The sequence below is a fragment of the Capsella rubella genome, unplaced genomic scaffold, assembly GCF_000375325.1.
Source record: "Capsella rubella cultivar Monte Gargano unplaced genomic scaffold, Caprub1_0 scaffold_4, whole genome shotgun sequence".
In the NCBI taxonomy this organism is placed as follows: Eukaryota; Viridiplantae; Streptophyta; class Magnoliopsida; order Brassicales; family Brassicaceae; genus Capsella; species Capsella rubella.
The window spans coordinates 9,514,058-9,532,577 of NW_006238920.1; the positions used below are offsets into that span (position 1 = coordinate 9,514,058).

At 36.1% G+C, this 18,520-nt stretch overlaps 2 protein-coding genes across 2 annotated transcripts; both read right to left on the reverse strand.

Annotated features, from left to right (window-relative positions):
- Positions 1–5,010: 5,010 nt before the first annotated feature.
- LOC17889908 (non-classical arabinogalactan protein 31) lies at positions 5,011–6,522 on the reverse strand. Its single transcript, XM_006296365.2, has 2 exons — positions 6,265–6,522; positions 5,011–5,539 (listed from the first exon to the last, which is right to left on the reverse strand). Exons 1-2 carry the CDS (start codon positions 6,485–6,487, stop codon positions 5,229–5,231), a joined length of 534 nt encoding a protein of 177 aa, XP_006296427.1. The 5' UTR covers positions 6,488–6,522; the 3' UTR covers positions 5,011–5,228.
- Positions 6,523–8,228: 1,706 nt separating this feature from the next.
- On the reverse strand, positions 8,229–13,204 carry LOC17888257 (homeobox-leucine zipper protein ATHB-14). The gene is made up of 17 exons (XM_006293297.2): positions 12,627–13,204; positions 11,926–12,085; positions 11,710–11,825; positions 11,523–11,613; positions 11,340–11,435; positions 11,060–11,257; positions 10,823–10,978; positions 10,662–10,736; positions 10,469–10,575; positions 10,195–10,384; positions 9,917–10,105; positions 9,751–9,831; positions 9,525–9,665; positions 9,133–9,446; positions 8,933–9,047; positions 8,690–8,839; positions 8,229–8,598 (listed from the first exon to the last, which is right to left on the reverse strand). The coding sequence occupies exons 1-17, from the start codon at positions 12,839–12,841 to the stop codon at positions 8,452–8,454; spliced, it is 2,541 nt and encodes an 846-aa protein (XP_006293359.1). The 5' UTR covers positions 12,842–13,204; the 3' UTR covers positions 8,229–8,451.
- Positions 13,205–18,520: the final 5,316 nt, after the last annotated feature.

An 18,520-nucleotide genomic window follows, 5' to 3' on the forward strand; every position in this document is an offset into this window, starting at 1 on the left:
AATCAGAATCGCAATACCCAACAATCTTGAAGTCATTGCACTTCTTGTACAGCAATTTAACTCTCAGTGAGCCCCTGATGTAACGCAAGACCCACTTGACTCCAAGCCAATGATCACGGATGGGATTGCTCATATAACGACATATAACACCCACTGGATAAGCTAGATCAGGACGCGTACCTATCATGGCGTACATGATGCTACCAACAGCGTTGGCATAAGGAACAGATTTCATGTATTCTTCATCCCTTGCTAGCTGGATCTCAGTTGCAGCACAAAACTTCATGTGAGCTCCCAGTGGTGTTATAGCATACTTGGCGTCACTCATGTTGAATTTCTTCAGAATCTTGTTCAAGTAATCTTCTTGTGACAGCCACAGAGAGCCCTCAGCTCTGTTTCTAACAATTTCCATTCCCAGAACTTTCTTTGCAGCCCCTAAGTCTTTCATTTCAAACTTCTGACTTAGCTCTTCTTTGAGCTGCACAATGGCTTCTTTATTCTTGGCTGCTACTAACATATCATCTACATACAGTAGAAGATACATCAATGACCCATCTCGCAGCTCCTTTATGTATGCACAACTGTCATAATCACTTCTCAGAAAACCAATTTCTGACATATACATGTCAAATTTCTCATTCCATTGCTTAGGAGCTTGCTTCAGGCCGTATAGTGACTTGTTAAGTAGACATACTTCATCTTCTTGGAACATTCACTCATATCCCTCGGGAGGAGTCATATAGATCTTCTCTTTTAGTTCTCCGTGGAGAAATGCAGTTTTAACATCAAGTTGCTCTATTTCAAGATCTTCTTGAGCAACAATAGAGAGCAAGACCCTGATGGTTACATGCCTAACAACAGGCGCAAAGATCTCATGGTATTCAATACCTTCTCTTTGAGTATAACCTTTGGCAACTAGCCTCGCTTTGAATCTAGGCTCTTCAACTCCAGGAATGCCAAGCTTATACTTGTAAATCCATCTGTTGCCAATCAATATCTGATTTGTTGGTCTTTTGACTATAGTCCATGTATGATTCTTGGCCTGTGACTCCATTTCTTCATCCATGGCACGTTTCCAATCTTCCCAATTCATGTTCCTAGTAGCTTCTGCGTAATCAGACGGTTCTACTTCTTCCCCATCTTCAGTGGTGTAGAGAGCCTCTGCTAGATAATCTTCATCATCAAAGCGTCTAGGAGCTGTGATTATTCTCCTTTCACGGTCTCTCACCAAGTGATAACTTAATGGTGATTGATCTACATCAGTCTCCACCTCTTCACTTGCATCATAATGAGTTGGAGTTGCAGGGTTTGATCTTGTAGGAGACTGAGCTTCTTGAGCTACCACCTGATCTCCACCTGAGGTGACAACCTCTTCTTCATCAAGATCAAGATCAACATAAGAACTTGGTGGTGCATCTTCAACAGTAACCTCCATGTCTTTCCTCAATGCTAAATCTTTGAATGAAGCATTTTCCTGGAAAACAACATTTCTGCTCACCACACACTTCTTATCATCAAGCAACCAAATCTTGTAACCTTTTACTCCAATGGGGTATCCAACAAAAATGCCTTTCTTGGCTCTAGGACTGAGCTTTCCATCATCAGTGTGTGCAAAAGTAATGCACCCAAATCTCCTCAAATAACTGTAAACAGGAGGCTTACCAGACCACTTCTTATCTGGAATATCAAAATTCAGAGCTGATGATGGTGTCTTGTTGATGAGAATCACAGCAGTTTGAGTTGCCTCTGCCCAAAATCTCTTTGGGAGACCAGAGTCACTAAGCATGCTTCTTACTTTCTCCATTACGGTTCTGTTCATGCGCTCTGCAACTCCGTTTTGTTGTGGTGTATACGCACACGTCCTATGCCGTTGAATGCCCTTTGATGCACAGAACTCATCAAACAACCTGTTACAAAACTCAAGCCCATTGTCGGTTCTAAGAGTCTTCACTTTCTTTTCACTTTGATTCTCTACCAGATTAATCCAATCAACAAACTTCTCAAAGGCCTCATCTTTGGTTTTCAGAAAGTAAACCCACACTTTTCTAGTGTAATCATCAATAAATGATATGAAATATTGACATTTACCTAGAGACATTGGCACTGAAGGAGCTCCCCATAAGTCAGAGTGAATGTACTCAAGCTTCTCTCTAGTATCATGCTGAGCCAAAGTAAAACCAACTCTTCTAGCTCGGCCAAATATGCAGTCTTCACACGTTTCTAGAGTAGAAACCTTCTTCTTGTCTAGAATCCCTTTCTTCAGTAAGAGATTCATGTTTTTCTGACTCATGTGCCCCAATCTTCTATGCCAAAGGACAGTATCATCTTGTTTCTTCTCTACTGTGAGTGATTCATTAGTTACAGGCCTCCATTGCAGTAGATACATAGTATCACATCTCCTCCCTGTAAGAAACACACTGTCTCCAGCCTTGATAGTCAGAATACCATTTTCTGATTCAAACTTATACCCTCTTTTTTCAAGTGTTCCCAAAGACAAAAGATTTCTATCCATGTCTGGAATGTATCTCACATTTGAAAGCAGAACATTCAGACCCTCTTCATTCTTGACTCTAATAGAACCGATTCCCTTAACTTTAGAAACAGTCTTGTTCGCCATTCTCACTGATCCTCCAACATCTTCATTTAAATCTTCAAACCATTCTCTTTTGTGAGTCATATGGTAACTGCAGCCAGTATCCATAATCCATTCATCTTCAAGATGAACATCAGTAGAAGACAGAGCTTCTGAGACATTGAGACCAGTAGCTTCAGCTAGATTTCCCTTTCCACTGGAATCTCCTTTGTTGTTGTTTTGATCCTTAGATCTATTCTGAGCTTTGTTCTTGTTAGGACATGCATTCTTGAAATGCCCTTCTTCTCCACAGATCCAACATCCCTTTCTGTTTCTAGACTTAGATCTAGATCTCTGAGATTTGGAGTTCTTGTCTTTCTGCTCAGACCTCCCTCTTGTCTCTGACTTCTCTTTAACATATAAGCCCTCAGCCTGACCCTTAATACTCTTCTAGTTAGACCCAAACTCAAGCTCTTTTGAGTATATTGCTGCAATGACTTCATCTAACGTTAAAGTGGTTCTCCCTGAACCATACTTTAAAGTATCCCTCAACTGGTCAAACGGCTTAGGCAGTGACATTAACAACAGAATGGCTTGATCTTCATCAGAGATAATAACATTGGTGTTCTCTAAATCTGCTATAATATGAAGAAACTCATCTATGTTACCTTCAATACACAGATTTTCTGACATCTTGAAACTGTAAAGTTTTTGTTTGAGATAGATCCGGTTTGGAAGTGCCTTGGACATGTACAGCTTGTCCAGTGCTGTTATCATAGCAGCTGCAGTCTGCTCCTTCTTGATCTTCCTGAGGACTCTATCAGAAACGCTTAAAACAATGGTGCTGCGCGCCTTTCTCCTTTTCTCTTCTAAAGCTTCCTTCTTTAGTTTCTCCTCCTTTTCTTCTTCTTCTGTTAGCTTCTGATCTGAAGCTTTACCCACCGTAGCTTCATCATCTTTGAGAGCAACACTCAAACCCAGAATATCTAGGTGAGCCAAGAGTTTCTCTTTCCACATGGTGTAATCTCCACGACCATCGAACTTCTCTACCTCTATTCTTGCCGATGACATGGTTCTCTGTTATTACGGACTCTACGGAACCGAGAACAACGAACCTGGCTCTGATACCACTTTGTTGAGCTTTCTAACCACAAAGGTGTCGACTTTCCTTGTGAGAAGAGCCACAACAAACCAAGAACAGAGAAGCGGAACTGAGAGAGAAAGAGATTTGAGAGAAACAGAGGACTTGCAGGTGAGAAAGAAAAAAACAGAGCACACACAAGCAAGTTTGTTTACCCAGTTCACTCCCAAAAGGGTAGCTACGTCTGGGCCGAGTCGGTGCTCGGAATCCACTAGATACTCACAGAGAATACAATAACAGGAACTACAAGTGATCCACTCTAATGCCCTTCACTAGCACTTAGAGCACACTTCGTAAGAACCCAAAACCAAAGAGAAAACAAGAACAAGTTTATGCCAATACAAGTTTTCTCTAACTCTCTCTCTGTCGCATCAACCTTAACAACAGCGACCTCTCCTTAATGTTCCTTTTATAGTAACACACATGATACCTCGTGTTCTGACCTAAAGCAGCCTGCCTTGTCACTCGCAGCCAAACCAGCTAGCCTCTGACGCTTCTGCAGACAACAACAAAACTCCCTTCCTCTTTTGTAATCACTAGAAGACAACCTGCAAAACATCACTCTCGCAATGTATCCGTTTCTTCTGTGTGTGGTCCCAAAAGCATATCTAACCATGGTTTAGACTACTCCAACTGTGGTTAGATCTTGAGTATAGCAAAGAGTTTTGTCTGTGCTTAGTCATAGCTTGGACAGCACGGTTTCATCTTCACAATTTCCCATAAATCTTAAACTCTTGTGTCGACAATATACGTACGTGTATATAAATAAGCATAGTCGTTACCAGAACAGAAGGAGAAGAAGAAGAGACGAAAAGAAGAAATACATATTGGTGTACGTACGTAGTGCTGTGAAGTCGCGAAGAGCAATATGGAGCTTGGTTACATCTTAACCATCGTGTTTGTGGCGATCATCCTCATCTTGTCTGTTGTGTCGTATCTCTTTTGCGCAAAACAATGTATCAAATGTTGTTTTAAATGGTGTCCCGAGTCTCCCGACGCCGGAGATTCTGCTTAATGCGCTTGATCACCTATATATTGTTTCTTTAATTTTCAATATTTTGCTTGTTTTTATTTTTAATCATTCTATTATGAGAGTTTTATTTCAGTATTTTGGCTCTTTTGTTTTATTTTCTTGTTATACATGGGAGTTTAATTATTTTATGACAACATAGTTGCGAACTTCTGATCTTTAGATGTAGCACAATTACAGGATTTTAATAGGAATATCTCCAGCGATTGAAGTTCTATATTGTTTACACACTTGTATATAAAGATTAATTTGATTAAGCATAACATGTAAAATACCAATCCCTCGCAAAATAGTACTATTCAGTTTTTAATTACTAGCTAGTACAAACTCATGAAATTCATTAAACACACTAAAATTCTTAAAATGTCCACACAGAGAATAGATAAGGAACACACCCAGCAAACAAACAAACAAGGCAAGAACATATAGATCATCGCATCATAACAAATCAAGCACACAAAAACATAACGAAATTTTCTAAGTCTTCAACGAGTGCAGGTCGGCTCAAACGCGAAGGGGCCAACAGAGAAGAGAACATAGTCGTGCTCACCGATGTTGATTGTTTTAGAAGGCTTAAGCATACCACCGGTGGTTCCATTGTTGAGCTGTGACGGGACCGTGCATGTCATCGTTGCGGTCGCGGGTCCGGGATTCGTAGGCCAAGCCCGGCATGTGTGGAAAGCGTAGGTGGTGAGTTTCTTGGGAGCTAACATGAAGAAGTATCCGTTTCTGTCTGTTTTCGTCTCCATCGTCACACCTCTTTTTGTGTTGTTGCATGCAAGCTTTACGGTCGCCCCTATGATTGAACACATTTTCATGGATTTCAAAGCAATGTATACATTATTCAACGCAATGTTTCTGAGCAGAAATACAACATATAGCTATGAATTATAAAATATCATGACAAAATATATCTTTTTGCATGAATGCCACTTGGCGTGAGATACTCGATCAATGCGAAATGCAGAAGTTACACTTTAAAAAAAAATTAACATTTATTCAATTGTGTAAATCTGAAGAAACATTTTTCCTGATTAGAGAACATGCAACTTTTTTTTTTTTTTGGTTTAATGTTAATAGAGAACATGAATGCAACACTATAAAAATACAAATACTCTCAGCTTAATCTATTACCTTGATGATGATATATCATTAATTCATGTTCTTTCATACAAAAGTCAATCTAATTAACATGCATGTCGGCAAACGTGACTTTAACCTAGAGTCGTCACTCGTCAGACTAATATTATTTGGGGGACAAAACACTAATTAACCTCAGATTTTCCAGCCATCCAGCTAAAATATGTTATAATACGAGACCTCGTAATGCATGCATACATGTGTTTTTTAAAAAGGCTAAAATTTATTCAAGAATTTAAAATATAACTGGCTATATGAATATAATCGAAGATTAAATTTTATGGAAGTAAACATGCATGCAACAACAGTGTAACCAAAAAGAATATAAGACAGAGTCGGTTAAAAGTTTATGAAAGAGATCGTAAGCTATAATGTTAGAACCTTGAATAGGAGATGCTTCCAAGAGAGTATCGACGCCGGAGTACTTGCAAGACTTGCAATAAACCATGCCTTCAACTGCCACAAGTCTCCGGCTCATCTTTTTCGGCGACGGCAACGGAGATGGACTCACGGGAGAAGCAGATGAGACTTCATTGGTGTAGAAGAAGGTCAAGGAGAAAGAGAGGAGTAGAATATATTTGAGAGTTTTTATCACCAAACCCATTTTTGCTATTTGTTAGGATGTGGAAGAGAGATAAGGTAAATGGGATTTCTCATCGAAGGCCATATTTAAAGCACTAACCAAAGGCCAACCAAAGGCCAAAGGCCTAGTTGCTCATTAGTGATACTGTTAAGTGACAACTTGTAAGTTAATATTAGCCGTTTCTCACATTAATAATAGCCGTTTTATAAACAGTGTATTATAAAATGGAGTATTATTTTTTGTTATATTTTCTTAAACGGATATATGTACACCAAACTCTACGATATCACCAATCATAATTTATAATTAGCTTCGAAATTGTTATGACAAATGTAAAATAATTTGTATAGAGAAACACAACTTTGCAATAACATATTATTTATATATAGTAATACTATTGTGACAGTGGTATATGTGCAGAAAAAAGACATTTATTCGCGTGGCCTTAGATTTTTCTTAAGGTGGTCGAGAGATGAGGCTACAAAGTTGATGATGTCGCCACCTGCATGTAATACCATATCATTGGTTTTTCTTATGCAAAATTCAGAAACATGGTGATGCCTTGTGAAGACGGGAAGATCAAAGGTATTGTTCCCGATGCATAACCGTATGTGTCTTTACCAAACTGTTTAACACGGCCACTTCACCGTTTGCCACCAAATTGGTCGCTTTCGAATAAAGTACAGAGAGTACAAAAACATTTAAAACCTTTTCACTGAAATAGACAAACTATAGGTTTCTTTTCTCTGCCTAGAAATTTATAGACTAGGAGGCATCATGGTCTACTTTCCTTATGATAGATACGATTTCATTATAGGTTTAAGTTTTTTTCTAGTGCACGTTACATTAATAAGTAGTCATGATAGATTCATTTATTGTGAAGATTCATCCAAATCTAATCTTTAAATTTGCTTGCAGTGTTATTTAACAACTACAACCTATAACTCATATTGGACCACCTTCCATTATACATAACAATAATACTCAAAATCTTTACATAAATAGCTTATCAATAATACATTTATATTTCTCATTTGTTATAACTATTGAAATGCATACTCCAGAATTAATCACAGCCTATCGCACTCATTTATGATCTATCTCCCTTGCATTATATACTCATTTGCCCTGTTGAATAAATTTGTATTTACTTTTTCTTACTAAAGAAAGATCAATTTCACCAAAATTTGAAAGGAAACTGCATAAAGACAACAACTACGTTAAGACGTAAGACCACCTCCAAAGGCAGTCTCTAAAGCAAAAATTAGAGGGGTTCATAAAAATTAAGTGATTAAAAATAAATATAAATGTGGTATAATTATTAGGAACGCCCCTTAGAGCATCTCCAAAGGGAGCTTCTAATTTTAGGGTGTTAAAGAAATTTTAATTAAATTTAATGATTAATAAAAATATGTTGAACACTAAAAAAATGTTTAATTTTTCTTCCTCCAATGGTGAACTATTCTTCTTCAACTAAACATTGTATTATTTCAATCACTTTAAATTTTGTATGTTTTGTATTTCAAGTAATGTAATATAATTTTGTTCTTATATATTTTTAAAAATAAATTATATTAATAAAAATTTAAAATATTTATTTTTTAGAACTTTTTATTGAATTCACCATTGGAGGAACAAAAATTAAACATTTTTTTAGAGTTTAACATATTTTTATTAATCATTAAATTTAATTAAAATTTCTTTAACATCCTAAAATTAGAAGCTCCCTTTGGAGATGCTCTATTATATTGCGAAAGCGAACTAGTACAACAAAAAAGACTTCATAACATTAACATAATAATATCCTGCCATAACATAGGAACAAGAACAACCCATAGAGGATCATACATTTGAGTCATATTACATATAAGTCCTTGAATTTCAAAATACTTTTAGAGTTTGTAGCATAGCGGCAACCTAAGTTTAATATCTTACATAAATAACGTTCCTCTCAAGGGAAAAATGGGCGGTCTTCTTATTATTCTTCAAACGAACGACCAATTCACGAACATGATCGCTAAGCAGTGGTTTGATTCATCGTCTTCTAGCACTTTCCACACCGTTGCCTGCTCGTAAGACACCATCCTCCCCATGCTTGACGCACATACTCCCGCCGGAAGATGCGCATAGCCCTGTAAAACAAAATCAAGATTCCAAGTAAAACATTGATTTAATTTTCCTGCAGAAACATGGCAAAATGTTTCACAAGGAAAAAACAAAAACCTGTTGCATGATCTTGGGGAACTCAGAGCAAAGTGCTTTACGACCAGGTTCATCGAGGGTCTTGTCTAGCATTATGTCTTGAAGGGCTACAAGAGTAGTTTCCAGCATGTCTAAACCTGTTTGGTTTGCGAAGGTGAAAACTGGCGAAGCCTGCAGAAGAGAGTTTATGTCACTTATCTCAAAATATGCAAACATGTCCTAGTTACTAATAAGAAATCTGAATTTGAAGCCCTAGTCACTTACGTTTGTTTTGAGAGAGCAGCACAAGATCGCATCAGTGTGATTCCAGAGCTGATGGAGCAACGTGTCACCACTAGTTTGAGAACCAGAGCCAAAGAGATCTGCACCAGTGTGAAGGCTATACAAAACCAAAAAGAAAAGAACAAGGTTTCAGGTAAATAATCCGTAAATTCTGTGAACAAAAACAGATCACTAATAAGTACCTGTAACTCCGTGAGATCCAGCGGACTAGAGTGAGAGCTTCAGGGGAAGTGGGAACAGAGATTGGACTGATACTGGAACCAGGACGAGGAGCAATGGCTAAAGCAACCCTCTGAATAGATCCTACTATGCTTCTCACGTACTGACGTGCCATTGAAGCAACACTATCTCTTGAATGGTTATCAAATGTAAACTGGAATGCTATGGTTATTACCGACCTAAAGTTACAGCCATTTGGGTCAGCTTCACCTTCTTGACGGGTAGATCCTTCTAAAGCCGAGGCTAAATCCAGTGTACGGTTTGCAGATGGACCAGTCTGTAAGACAGTGAAAAGCTATTAGAATACTGCATCAACATAATATATATATCTTTTAATGGCTTTAATATATATTACCGGAGTTGACTTATGTTCAAGAGGTATGACACGGAAACCAGAAGGAAGCAAAGGTGCATCATCAGCAAATGATTCATCGATAGGGGCAAAGACAAGCTGAGCACAACCTCCAACCACATTTTCATCAACACCGCTACAAAGCTGGAAAAGAAACACGGGTCAAAAAAATATCAACAAGAAAACCAAGGAACTGAGAAACTTCGGATGTGAAAGTATGAAGTAAAACCTGTAGCAAATACATATCCCGAGCTAAACCCATGTCTTCAGGTGAGTAAGCGTGACCTTCAAGTCTAACCACCTCAAGAGACTGAAACAAGTAAACCAGGAAATGTTTCAGGCTTGTAAAACTTATTAAGATAGAAGTGAAAAACTGTTATATTCTTCTTTAGTACCTCTTCATGTTCCACTGTCTGCGCAAGGGGAAGAATGACTTGATTACTTGGGAACCCACCAGCTCTTGCGCAAGGAACAGCAAACGGACTTGCTCTGAGCGATGCAGCAGCATAAGCATCCACTCCATAATCAGCCCATTCAGAGCGGTGTTCTCTAAGGAATCGAACCAGCACAGCGGGTGGAACATTCTTAATGTAAGAAAGAAATGCAAGTTAGTCAGAGAACGACTGAAACAGAAGGTAGGCTTTTTCCATGATCTAATCCTTACAATATGTACCTGAAGTAACATAGATGCCTTGGCACAAAGCACGCCACTACCAAAGCTCGGAAGGAAGGAATTACCGTACTGAGCACCACCAAACTTACCAGGGGACAAGTTTATCATAACAGTAATATCCTCTGCGCCATCACTACCCATTGGCGACCATCCATCATCCCCAAAACCATTAACAGCATCATTGAAACCCCTGAAGTCCATCCACTTGAACAATTAGAATAATGATCAAAAGAACACTTGGCAATAAGGCTATTCAAGTCAAGAAGATACTTACCGACATAGTCTTTGACTGAAGGTTCTTAAAACTGCAGGTTGGCGCCCTCCACCATACTGAACCTCTCCACTTGTCTCTTGTGCAATTTGTCTCACATGTCTCAGAGCCTGAATAAGAATCAAATCGTAAGAAACAGTAGTATCCCAAGTTGTCCAAGTCATATACACTTGGGAACAAGATTTTTTGAACTTACAGCAACAGTCATTTTCTGAGCAAGAATCTTAGATGATTCATAGAGAGGCCTCATGACTTCAGGGACACTCCAGGCCTTACAAAAACAAGAAACAAAGTCAGAAATATATAACTAATTAAAGAGACCTGCTATGTTTGGAACCAATTTGAGTTGTCACTTACATCCAAATCAACATGATCAACAATATGGAGAATGGAGCCACCACCCTCGCAAGGACGGATAAGAAACCCGCTTGGTCGCATTTCTGCTCTCACAAAGCTTGAAGAAGGTGGCCCAGTGGGGCCACCAGTTGCAGAAGTAAGAGACCTTTCACAAACCTGAAGACAGTGGGTGAAGACAACATGAAGTAGTATTAAAAAAAGAAACCACAAAACAGAAAATCAGATTCAAGAACTCACCACATAGCTTCCATCTTCTAAACAAGTACTATATCTCAGCGTCCAAAAGTCACGAGCTGCTGCCAATGTTGTCGGAGCATACATCTGCGTGTATATAAGCTCGATAGTACCACCGTTTCCAGCAGGTATCACACTCAGAGTATCCACACATCGACAATCACGGAGCCAAGATGGACGATCTTTGAGGATTTCAGCGACCTATAGTTTTTTTTCAAATCAAGAGTATATATTATCCTGATCAAACAAGCCATAGAAGAATGAGACAAAACAAAACTTATACCTTCATGGGTTCTAAACTCACGAGGCCGCAGGCACGTGCTGCAATTCCGCTGCAGTTGCGCGAAATAGCGACGATGCCAATCGAATCCGGACCAGGCTACACCAGTAAAAGAAGTTTCATTGAATAACCAAAAAAATTATCCATCTCCAGACATCAGATTACGCAACTTTATAAGAGTTTTACCTTCATCCCAATCATCTGCACCCAGTCAACAGCAGTTCCTGTAGCCTTGGAAAGAAACTCTGCTAGGGCCTCCTCTGCTATCGAAAGTAGACTACACAACAAATATGTTTAAGAAAACCACATATATAAGTTGTCATATAGAATTCAACAGGCTGAGAGAGATAAAGAGCAGACAAGAAAAGCTCACCCAGCTGGATTGTTAGCATCTCGTTGCAGATGCTGAGGATTTGGGTTTTGCTGTTGATGTTGCTGACCACTCACGACCACAGACTCACAGCTGTTGTCTGTGGTCGTCCCAGAAGCCTGCATTCCAAAAAAGATTACAACTTGTAAACAAAATGATTCACATAGAATAAAATATCACAGATACTAATAGAATAGTGGGAAAAAATGAAGACTTTACAGTGTGGATTTGATGTTTCATGTGGCCATTCTCATAGACCAAGTGGGAAACTTGCTTCTGCAAACGATCATTCTCTTCCATCAAGAGTTTGTTCATGGCATTGAGCTTTCGGTTCACTGTTTGAAGACGAGCAGCTTCTTTCCTCTGCTTCTCTCGACATCTTAAAACCAATTAAATCAAAAAGGAAGCTTCAATAAACTAATTAAGCCAACATAAAAGCCGAATGTGCATGTAAGATGAGAATAAATGTTTAGTGGATGAACAGAGACAGACACCATTTAGCTTTAGAAACACATCCAATGATATAAAGTAGAAAAGATAATGTAAAATAATTCCATATAACGTACTATAATTCTCTGTGCTGAAAATCTTAAGCTTTAGACAGAAATAAATGTAAAGAGAACGCATTCAAAGACAATTTGATTAAATGTCACTTTCTTGAGTCTAGATTTTTCAACTGTATATGTGTCAAAGCGTAAACAAAACAAAAAATTTCCTGCTATGGATCTGCATTAACACTCGAAACATAATGATCAGTGAGATCCAGCAAAGAACTACCAAAAGATTGTCAGATAAGAAGAGCAGAGAAATTTAATTATTACTAAGCAAGCAGTGAAAAAAAATAAACATGGTAACGACTTCTCAAATACAAACAAAAATGATAATAATAATCTTTAGGTAAGAGGAAACAGATATTTCACCTGCGGTTCTGAAACCAAACTTTGATCTGTTTGGGCTCGATGTTGGAGAGAATGGGACATTCTCGTATGAGTTGCTGTCTTCTCAAAGAGCTGGGCTTAGGGCACTCAGTGTAAACTCTCTCAAGAGCTTCCACTTGCTCCGGCGTGTACCTCACATACTTGCCGGAATCCAACCCTTTATCCGGTGAGTCTCTGTTCATCGTATGGACCATCATAGCTCAAAATCTAAAGTGACAACTTGAAAGAAAAAAAGGACGAAACTTTCAAAATGGGTAAAAGCTTGAAAATTTGAGAAATCCTAGGTTTTTATTGTTGTAGTTGCTGGGTTCTTTTCAAGGGTAGGCTCTCTGAGTAGAGAGAGCCTCCACTCACGTTCATGAGATAATGGTGAGAAGAGCGAAAAAAAAAAAAAAAAGGAGTTTGGAGAAAGAAAGAGAAAAAAAGTTTAGTCTTTCGGTTATTTGTTCTTTTCTTAAGCACAACAGAGAAAACGCCAGAGACAATGGCTGAGAGAGAGAGAGAGGGGAAGGGAGAAGAAGAGAAGATAAGAGGAGGAAGAAAAAGAAGAAGCAAAGTAAGGGTCTTTATCTCAGACGCCAATCTCGAGATCCTTTTAAGACATGGTCCAAAATAAAAATTATAACTGTAAAACTCATTACTTTTTTTTTCCTTTCTTTGGCGCAACCGCGCAAGAGAGAAGACTTAAGAAAATAAAACGAAGATTAGAAAAAATTTAGCTAAAAATGAAAAGGCAGGTGGGTTGATTATTTTCATATAAAAAAGCTTTTACTTTTATGGTTGTAAAATTAGGTAGTAAAATATTAGTTGTATAAATAGTAAGTTTTAACTATCCTTGTTTGTATGGTGAATAAATAAAGGTTTACTATATTTTAATCCGCGATACACCCCGGGATAATAGTTTAAATATGTTTTTTTTAAATTAATTTTCTTTGATATATAAGATTGTATTACCGACTGGCAAAAAAAAAGGTTTTACTACTGTATTTTGATTGTTTATTATATGATGTAACCCGTGTAATATTGCATGACAATTTTTTTTTTATATATAATCGTAAATTGATCAACTTAACTAAATAAGTCTAATATTCAAAATAATGAAATAGTGTTGACAAAACATCTTTCGTTTAAATAGTCTAATTTTAGATTAAAATATTTTGTGAGTTTTACTATAGTAAACAACCCGTAAAAATATATATATAATCATAATTATGTAAATGATAACCCGCTCCATCACATAACCCGTGCTACACAATTATCAATAATTTTTTTGTACATACATTTTTGTATCGTTTGAGTAATATACGTCCGTTTTCAAAAATTCAAATTGCAACATATGCAAAAAAAAAAAAAAACATTTACCATCCATAATTTTATGTAATAATAGAAATTTAAAAACAAATAAGATGATATAAAGATATTGGAGAAATATTTGATTTATTAGGAAGATATTTTAGGAAATTTTGTTAAATGTAAAGGATATTAATTTCTAGTTTTGCAATTTAATGATGATTTAATTATATAATTTAGCTTAAAATGTTATTATTTATTCAAATAGCAAAGGTTTAATTATGCAAATATAACAAAATAAAAGGTATAACACAAAAGGTACTTCAAAAATGTTAATATAGATTATACAGTAAATATTAATTTTATAATGGTTATAAATTGTTAAGTTTTAAATATCTTTGTTTTGTTTGTATAAAATTTAAAAAAAAAGTAATTAGGAGAGAAGTAGTAAATTTTTTTAAAAAGGTGTAGCAGGAAGGAGGATAAAAAAAAGGGGAAAGACAAGACAATAAAGGAGGAAAAAGCCAACACACGCAAAACAGTCTCTCTGCAAAACCCTTCTGTTTTTCCTTTTTAATTAAATTTTACTCGGTGTTCAAAAAAAAAAAAATTAAATTAAATTAAATTAAATTTTACTCTACCAAGAACAGTAATCATAATTAATATATATATTTTTTATAAAATAACTAACTTAATATGGAGGCAGAGAGAAACAGGCCAATATTTGTTTTTTAACTTTTTACAGAAAAATTATTATCAATTTTTTTCTAATTGGTGGAGTATATGAAATAGTTGTCAGAAGAAACGGATATTTGACGAAATGGGTATTTTGCTAAGTTGAGGAAATTAAAAAAAGAAAAGAAAGGTGTTGTCTTTAGCACTCTGTGAGAAGGACATAACATAAGTTTGATTCTCTCTCCTCTTTCATCTTCTCTACTACTGTGTCTGTCTCTGATGAGCATCATGATGGTGATGCTCAGATGATGTTATGTTCCATGTATCATCATCATGATTCATATGTGTGTGTATGTACGTACGTAAGTACATCTTTGTATGCATTAGGTTGATGAGATACTTGATGATGATGATGATGATGCCATGCATGAGGAAAATTGTGTGTGTTGGAAATGTGAGAAGCGTGAAGGGGGAGGCCTTTATTTTTCATAAAGATATAAATTCTGGCCAAAAAATGCCTTAGATTAAGACTTTTTTGTGTGTCTTGAGAAAAACTTTATTTTATAGAAAAGAAGAAAAAAATAACTGTTAATCAAACTTGGCTATGGCTTAATTAGTCTCGCCTCGAATATTAATGAGTACTTAGCACAATACTGATTGTAGAAAGAAAGACATAAACAAGGGAGAAGAGGAGACAAGGGTTGGCATTGGTAAGTACAATATGTTGTTAATGGGGTTCTCTGCAAAGAGTTGTACAAAATCAATGTTCGGACAAACGGCTATAACTTCTTATACAACAAATAAATAAATACGGTCTACGTGGTGGGTCTGTCTTATACATATATATATATATATACGGGGGTTTAGGAGAAAAGAAACAAACAAACAAATACAAGAGTAAATTTATACGTAGACATGGAGAGATCAAGAGGAATAAATGAAGGGAGGGAGATAGGGTTAGGGTGGTGGGTGCGAGAGGAGAGGGTCATGTGAAGTCTCATCATGAGTCCAACTTTGTGCATGCGCTTCGATTTCCTACATTGGCAGATAGATACCTCCCACGTAGCCTCCCCCCTCCCCTATGCCCTTTGCTTTGCTTTGCTTTACTCGCTTCTCTTCTTCTATACTACTACTACTACTACTACTAGTCTTTCATGCTATATCTATCTTTAGGATACCCATTTTTTATATACTACTGCTTTTCTCCATCGAATACACGCAAAATAAATTCTTTTTTTTTTTTTTTTGTTATTCTTTTCATAAAACACCACTCATCAATTAACTACACTCCTATTATATTACGAGGTTTCTTCTCGCGCCACTCAAAAACATTTGTATTCTTCTTTTGAGTTTCTGAGCTTTTTTTTCAGTTTGTGAGTTTTTGAGTTTCCTTACAGTCAAGAAGATCTTTATGATTTATGGATTAATATATGTGTACATAGAATTACCCCGAATGGTTCTTTCTCTAGCTTTGGAGGACATTTTAATATTTTTTTGCTTTTATAAATGTACTATTCGAATAGTTGTGGTGGATATATAATTATATATGCTCTCAATTAGTCTCTCAACCTAGGGATGATTAATCTATAACTACTACATTTTGAACTGAAACTTATTTCACAACCCTACATTTATACTACTATAATCAATGAGTATTTTGACTGTTCCCTGTTTACTCTGCCCAAAACCCTCTTATTAAAGGAAGGGAAGGTATACTACACACATAAACGCATTATACATTATGCAGAGTGCTCTTTTCTAAAAGGCTTTGGATGCTTTCATAATAAGGAAATACTAAAGTATAAATAGAGAGTTTGTGGTTGCTGAAGCAAAAAAAAAAAAAAGAATGTCAAACCTTTTAATTTGACAATATCTATATCTTTACAAAATAATAATTGGCTTTGTCTATACATATATATTTCTTTGTTGTGCCAACTTTATATTTTTAGCAAGAGGCATGGAGCAAAGAGAGTACCCCACTGGGCCAAGTCCACTCACTCTTGTTCCTATGTCGCACACTACATTGCTTCCTTTCCCAAATTTCCAATGTTTTTTTTTTTCCTCTCTTCTTCTTCTTTTCTGTTGGTGTCATTTTCCACCATTTGTATATTTCCTTTTCGGAGCTCCATAATAGATCTACGATAGCATGCATATATCAGTATGAATCCGGTTTCATATGTGACTTATAAAGTTGTATGTTTATAAAGGTATGCCCTAGTTTAATCCAATCAGGGTGAAAGATAATATATACATGCAGAAGTGTTGTAATATACATATCTGAATAAGTTGAGCTATACACAAATGAGTGCAGTGTAATATCTAATTTGGAGTCAAACTAATTAGTTCAGTTGAACTGAAACTTATTTCACAACCCTACATTTGTACCAAAATTTTCATCTAAAATAGTATAGTATACAGTTATCACTTATCAGATATCACTGATGCAATATATATATATATGAAAGTTAGGAGGATCGTACCATCATTAAATCTAATCATTATACATAGTATTACCAACACAATATATCATTAGTTAGATTTCAGTTGAAATCAGAGATCTGTTTCCTAAAACATATCTTCTCTACAATGACTACAATTATTTTACAAGGATCGGCAAGTTACAATCTTTGGCTTAATGAAGACTAGGAATCTCCTCCAACTAGAAAAAGAAAAAAAAAACGTTTACTACATACAGATTACAACATACGAATAACTTACTTATTCAGCTAGTTTCAAGTCTTGTTATGTAATCTGTAATACAATATACGACAAGAAAGGATTCATAATAGGCTAATAGCTATGATTAACCAAACTACGTATATATAAATTACAAAGTTATTAAACCAAAAACAAAACATGGGATTACTCTCATAAATGGGAAATCGATGCAGCAATGATATTGAAATCACATACTCAATGGAAAGGAAAAGCACAAGTGTCTTTTTTATTCCACTATTTGGAACGAAATGAAAGTCAAATGAAAAAAGCCCTATGTTTTGTCACAATTGTCTTCTTCTTGCTTTGCTTCAATCTCACATCTCTTGTTTCTATTTGTGTTAAGGAAAGAGAGATATCAAAAAAAAAAAGAGAGAGAGGTGGAGAAAGGGACCCATGCATGGGCATGATAGAGGTGTAAAGTCAAGCATGGATAGAAAGAAAGGCTCCAAGTTTGATAGGCTGCTCATGCATATATTGTTTCTTCTATCATATAACATTATTTAATAATTATGAGTGGGATTAAAGTTTGTGGCTATCACTCGCCATGAGGTTAACCATTGAGCTTATATATAAAAGACAGTTAGTTCCACAAATATACAATTTTGTTCGATTACGTCATAATGACAACATCGAGTTTGATATATTTGAAGAATCCTTAAGAAGATGATCACATAATTGAGAAACCTCTACATTATTAACATAATCTATGGCAAGAAATCGAAGTTCAATATTAAGATGTACATGTACCTGTGACATTCTATCAAGAAAGATAAAGTTGCACCTTGTGACATTTTATCAAGAAAGATGAAATATAATGGGATCGATCTACATAAACATTTGTGATATAGTCAGAATCAGAGATGTCATCTTATATATCAGAATCAGACTTCTAAGTGCAACTTTTTCTGTTTATTGTTGATCATCAATATAACAGAAGATCGATATGCCAATAAAATAGTTTGAATGAGTGCTTCAAAAATAAATAGTTTGAAATAGTGGCGGCTTGATGGAAAAGGGAAGTGCATGGCCTATATAGCTAAAGGAATGTAGTAGACCTTTCATATGTTAATCCCACACTATACAAACCCACATTAAAGAAGAAGATGATGAAATGCGTTATTCTATATATATATTCCCTATATATATATACTCTCTTTTCCATTAAAACTTTCCTGCAAAATCATTCCCTATTA

What these genes read in the sequence shown, in the direction of transcription:
- LOC17888257 (XM_006293297.2), bottom strand. Translation starts at nt 12,841, where the DNA reads ATGATGGTCCATACGATGAACAGAGACTCACCGGATAAAGGGTTGGAT. An exon ending in TGCAGATGATTGGGATGAAG is followed by an intron (nt 11,436 to 11,522) that starts GTAAAACTCTTA and finishes TTACTGGTGTAG; the next exon opens with CCTGGTCCGGATTCGATTGG. An exon ending in AGACAGTGGAACATGAAGAG is followed by an intron (nt 9,832 to 9,916) that starts GTACTAAAGAAG and finishes TACTTGTTTCAG; the next exon opens with TCTCTTGAGGTGGTTAGACT.
- LOC17889908 (XM_006296365.2), bottom strand. Translation starts at nt 6,487, where the DNA reads ATGGGTTTGGTGATAAAAACTCTCAAATATATTCTACTCCTCTCTTTC. An exon ending in GGAAGCATCTCCTATTCAAG is followed by an intron (nt 5,540 to 6,264) that starts GTTCTAACATTA and finishes GTTCAATCATAG; the next exon opens with GGGCGACCGTAAAGCTTGCA.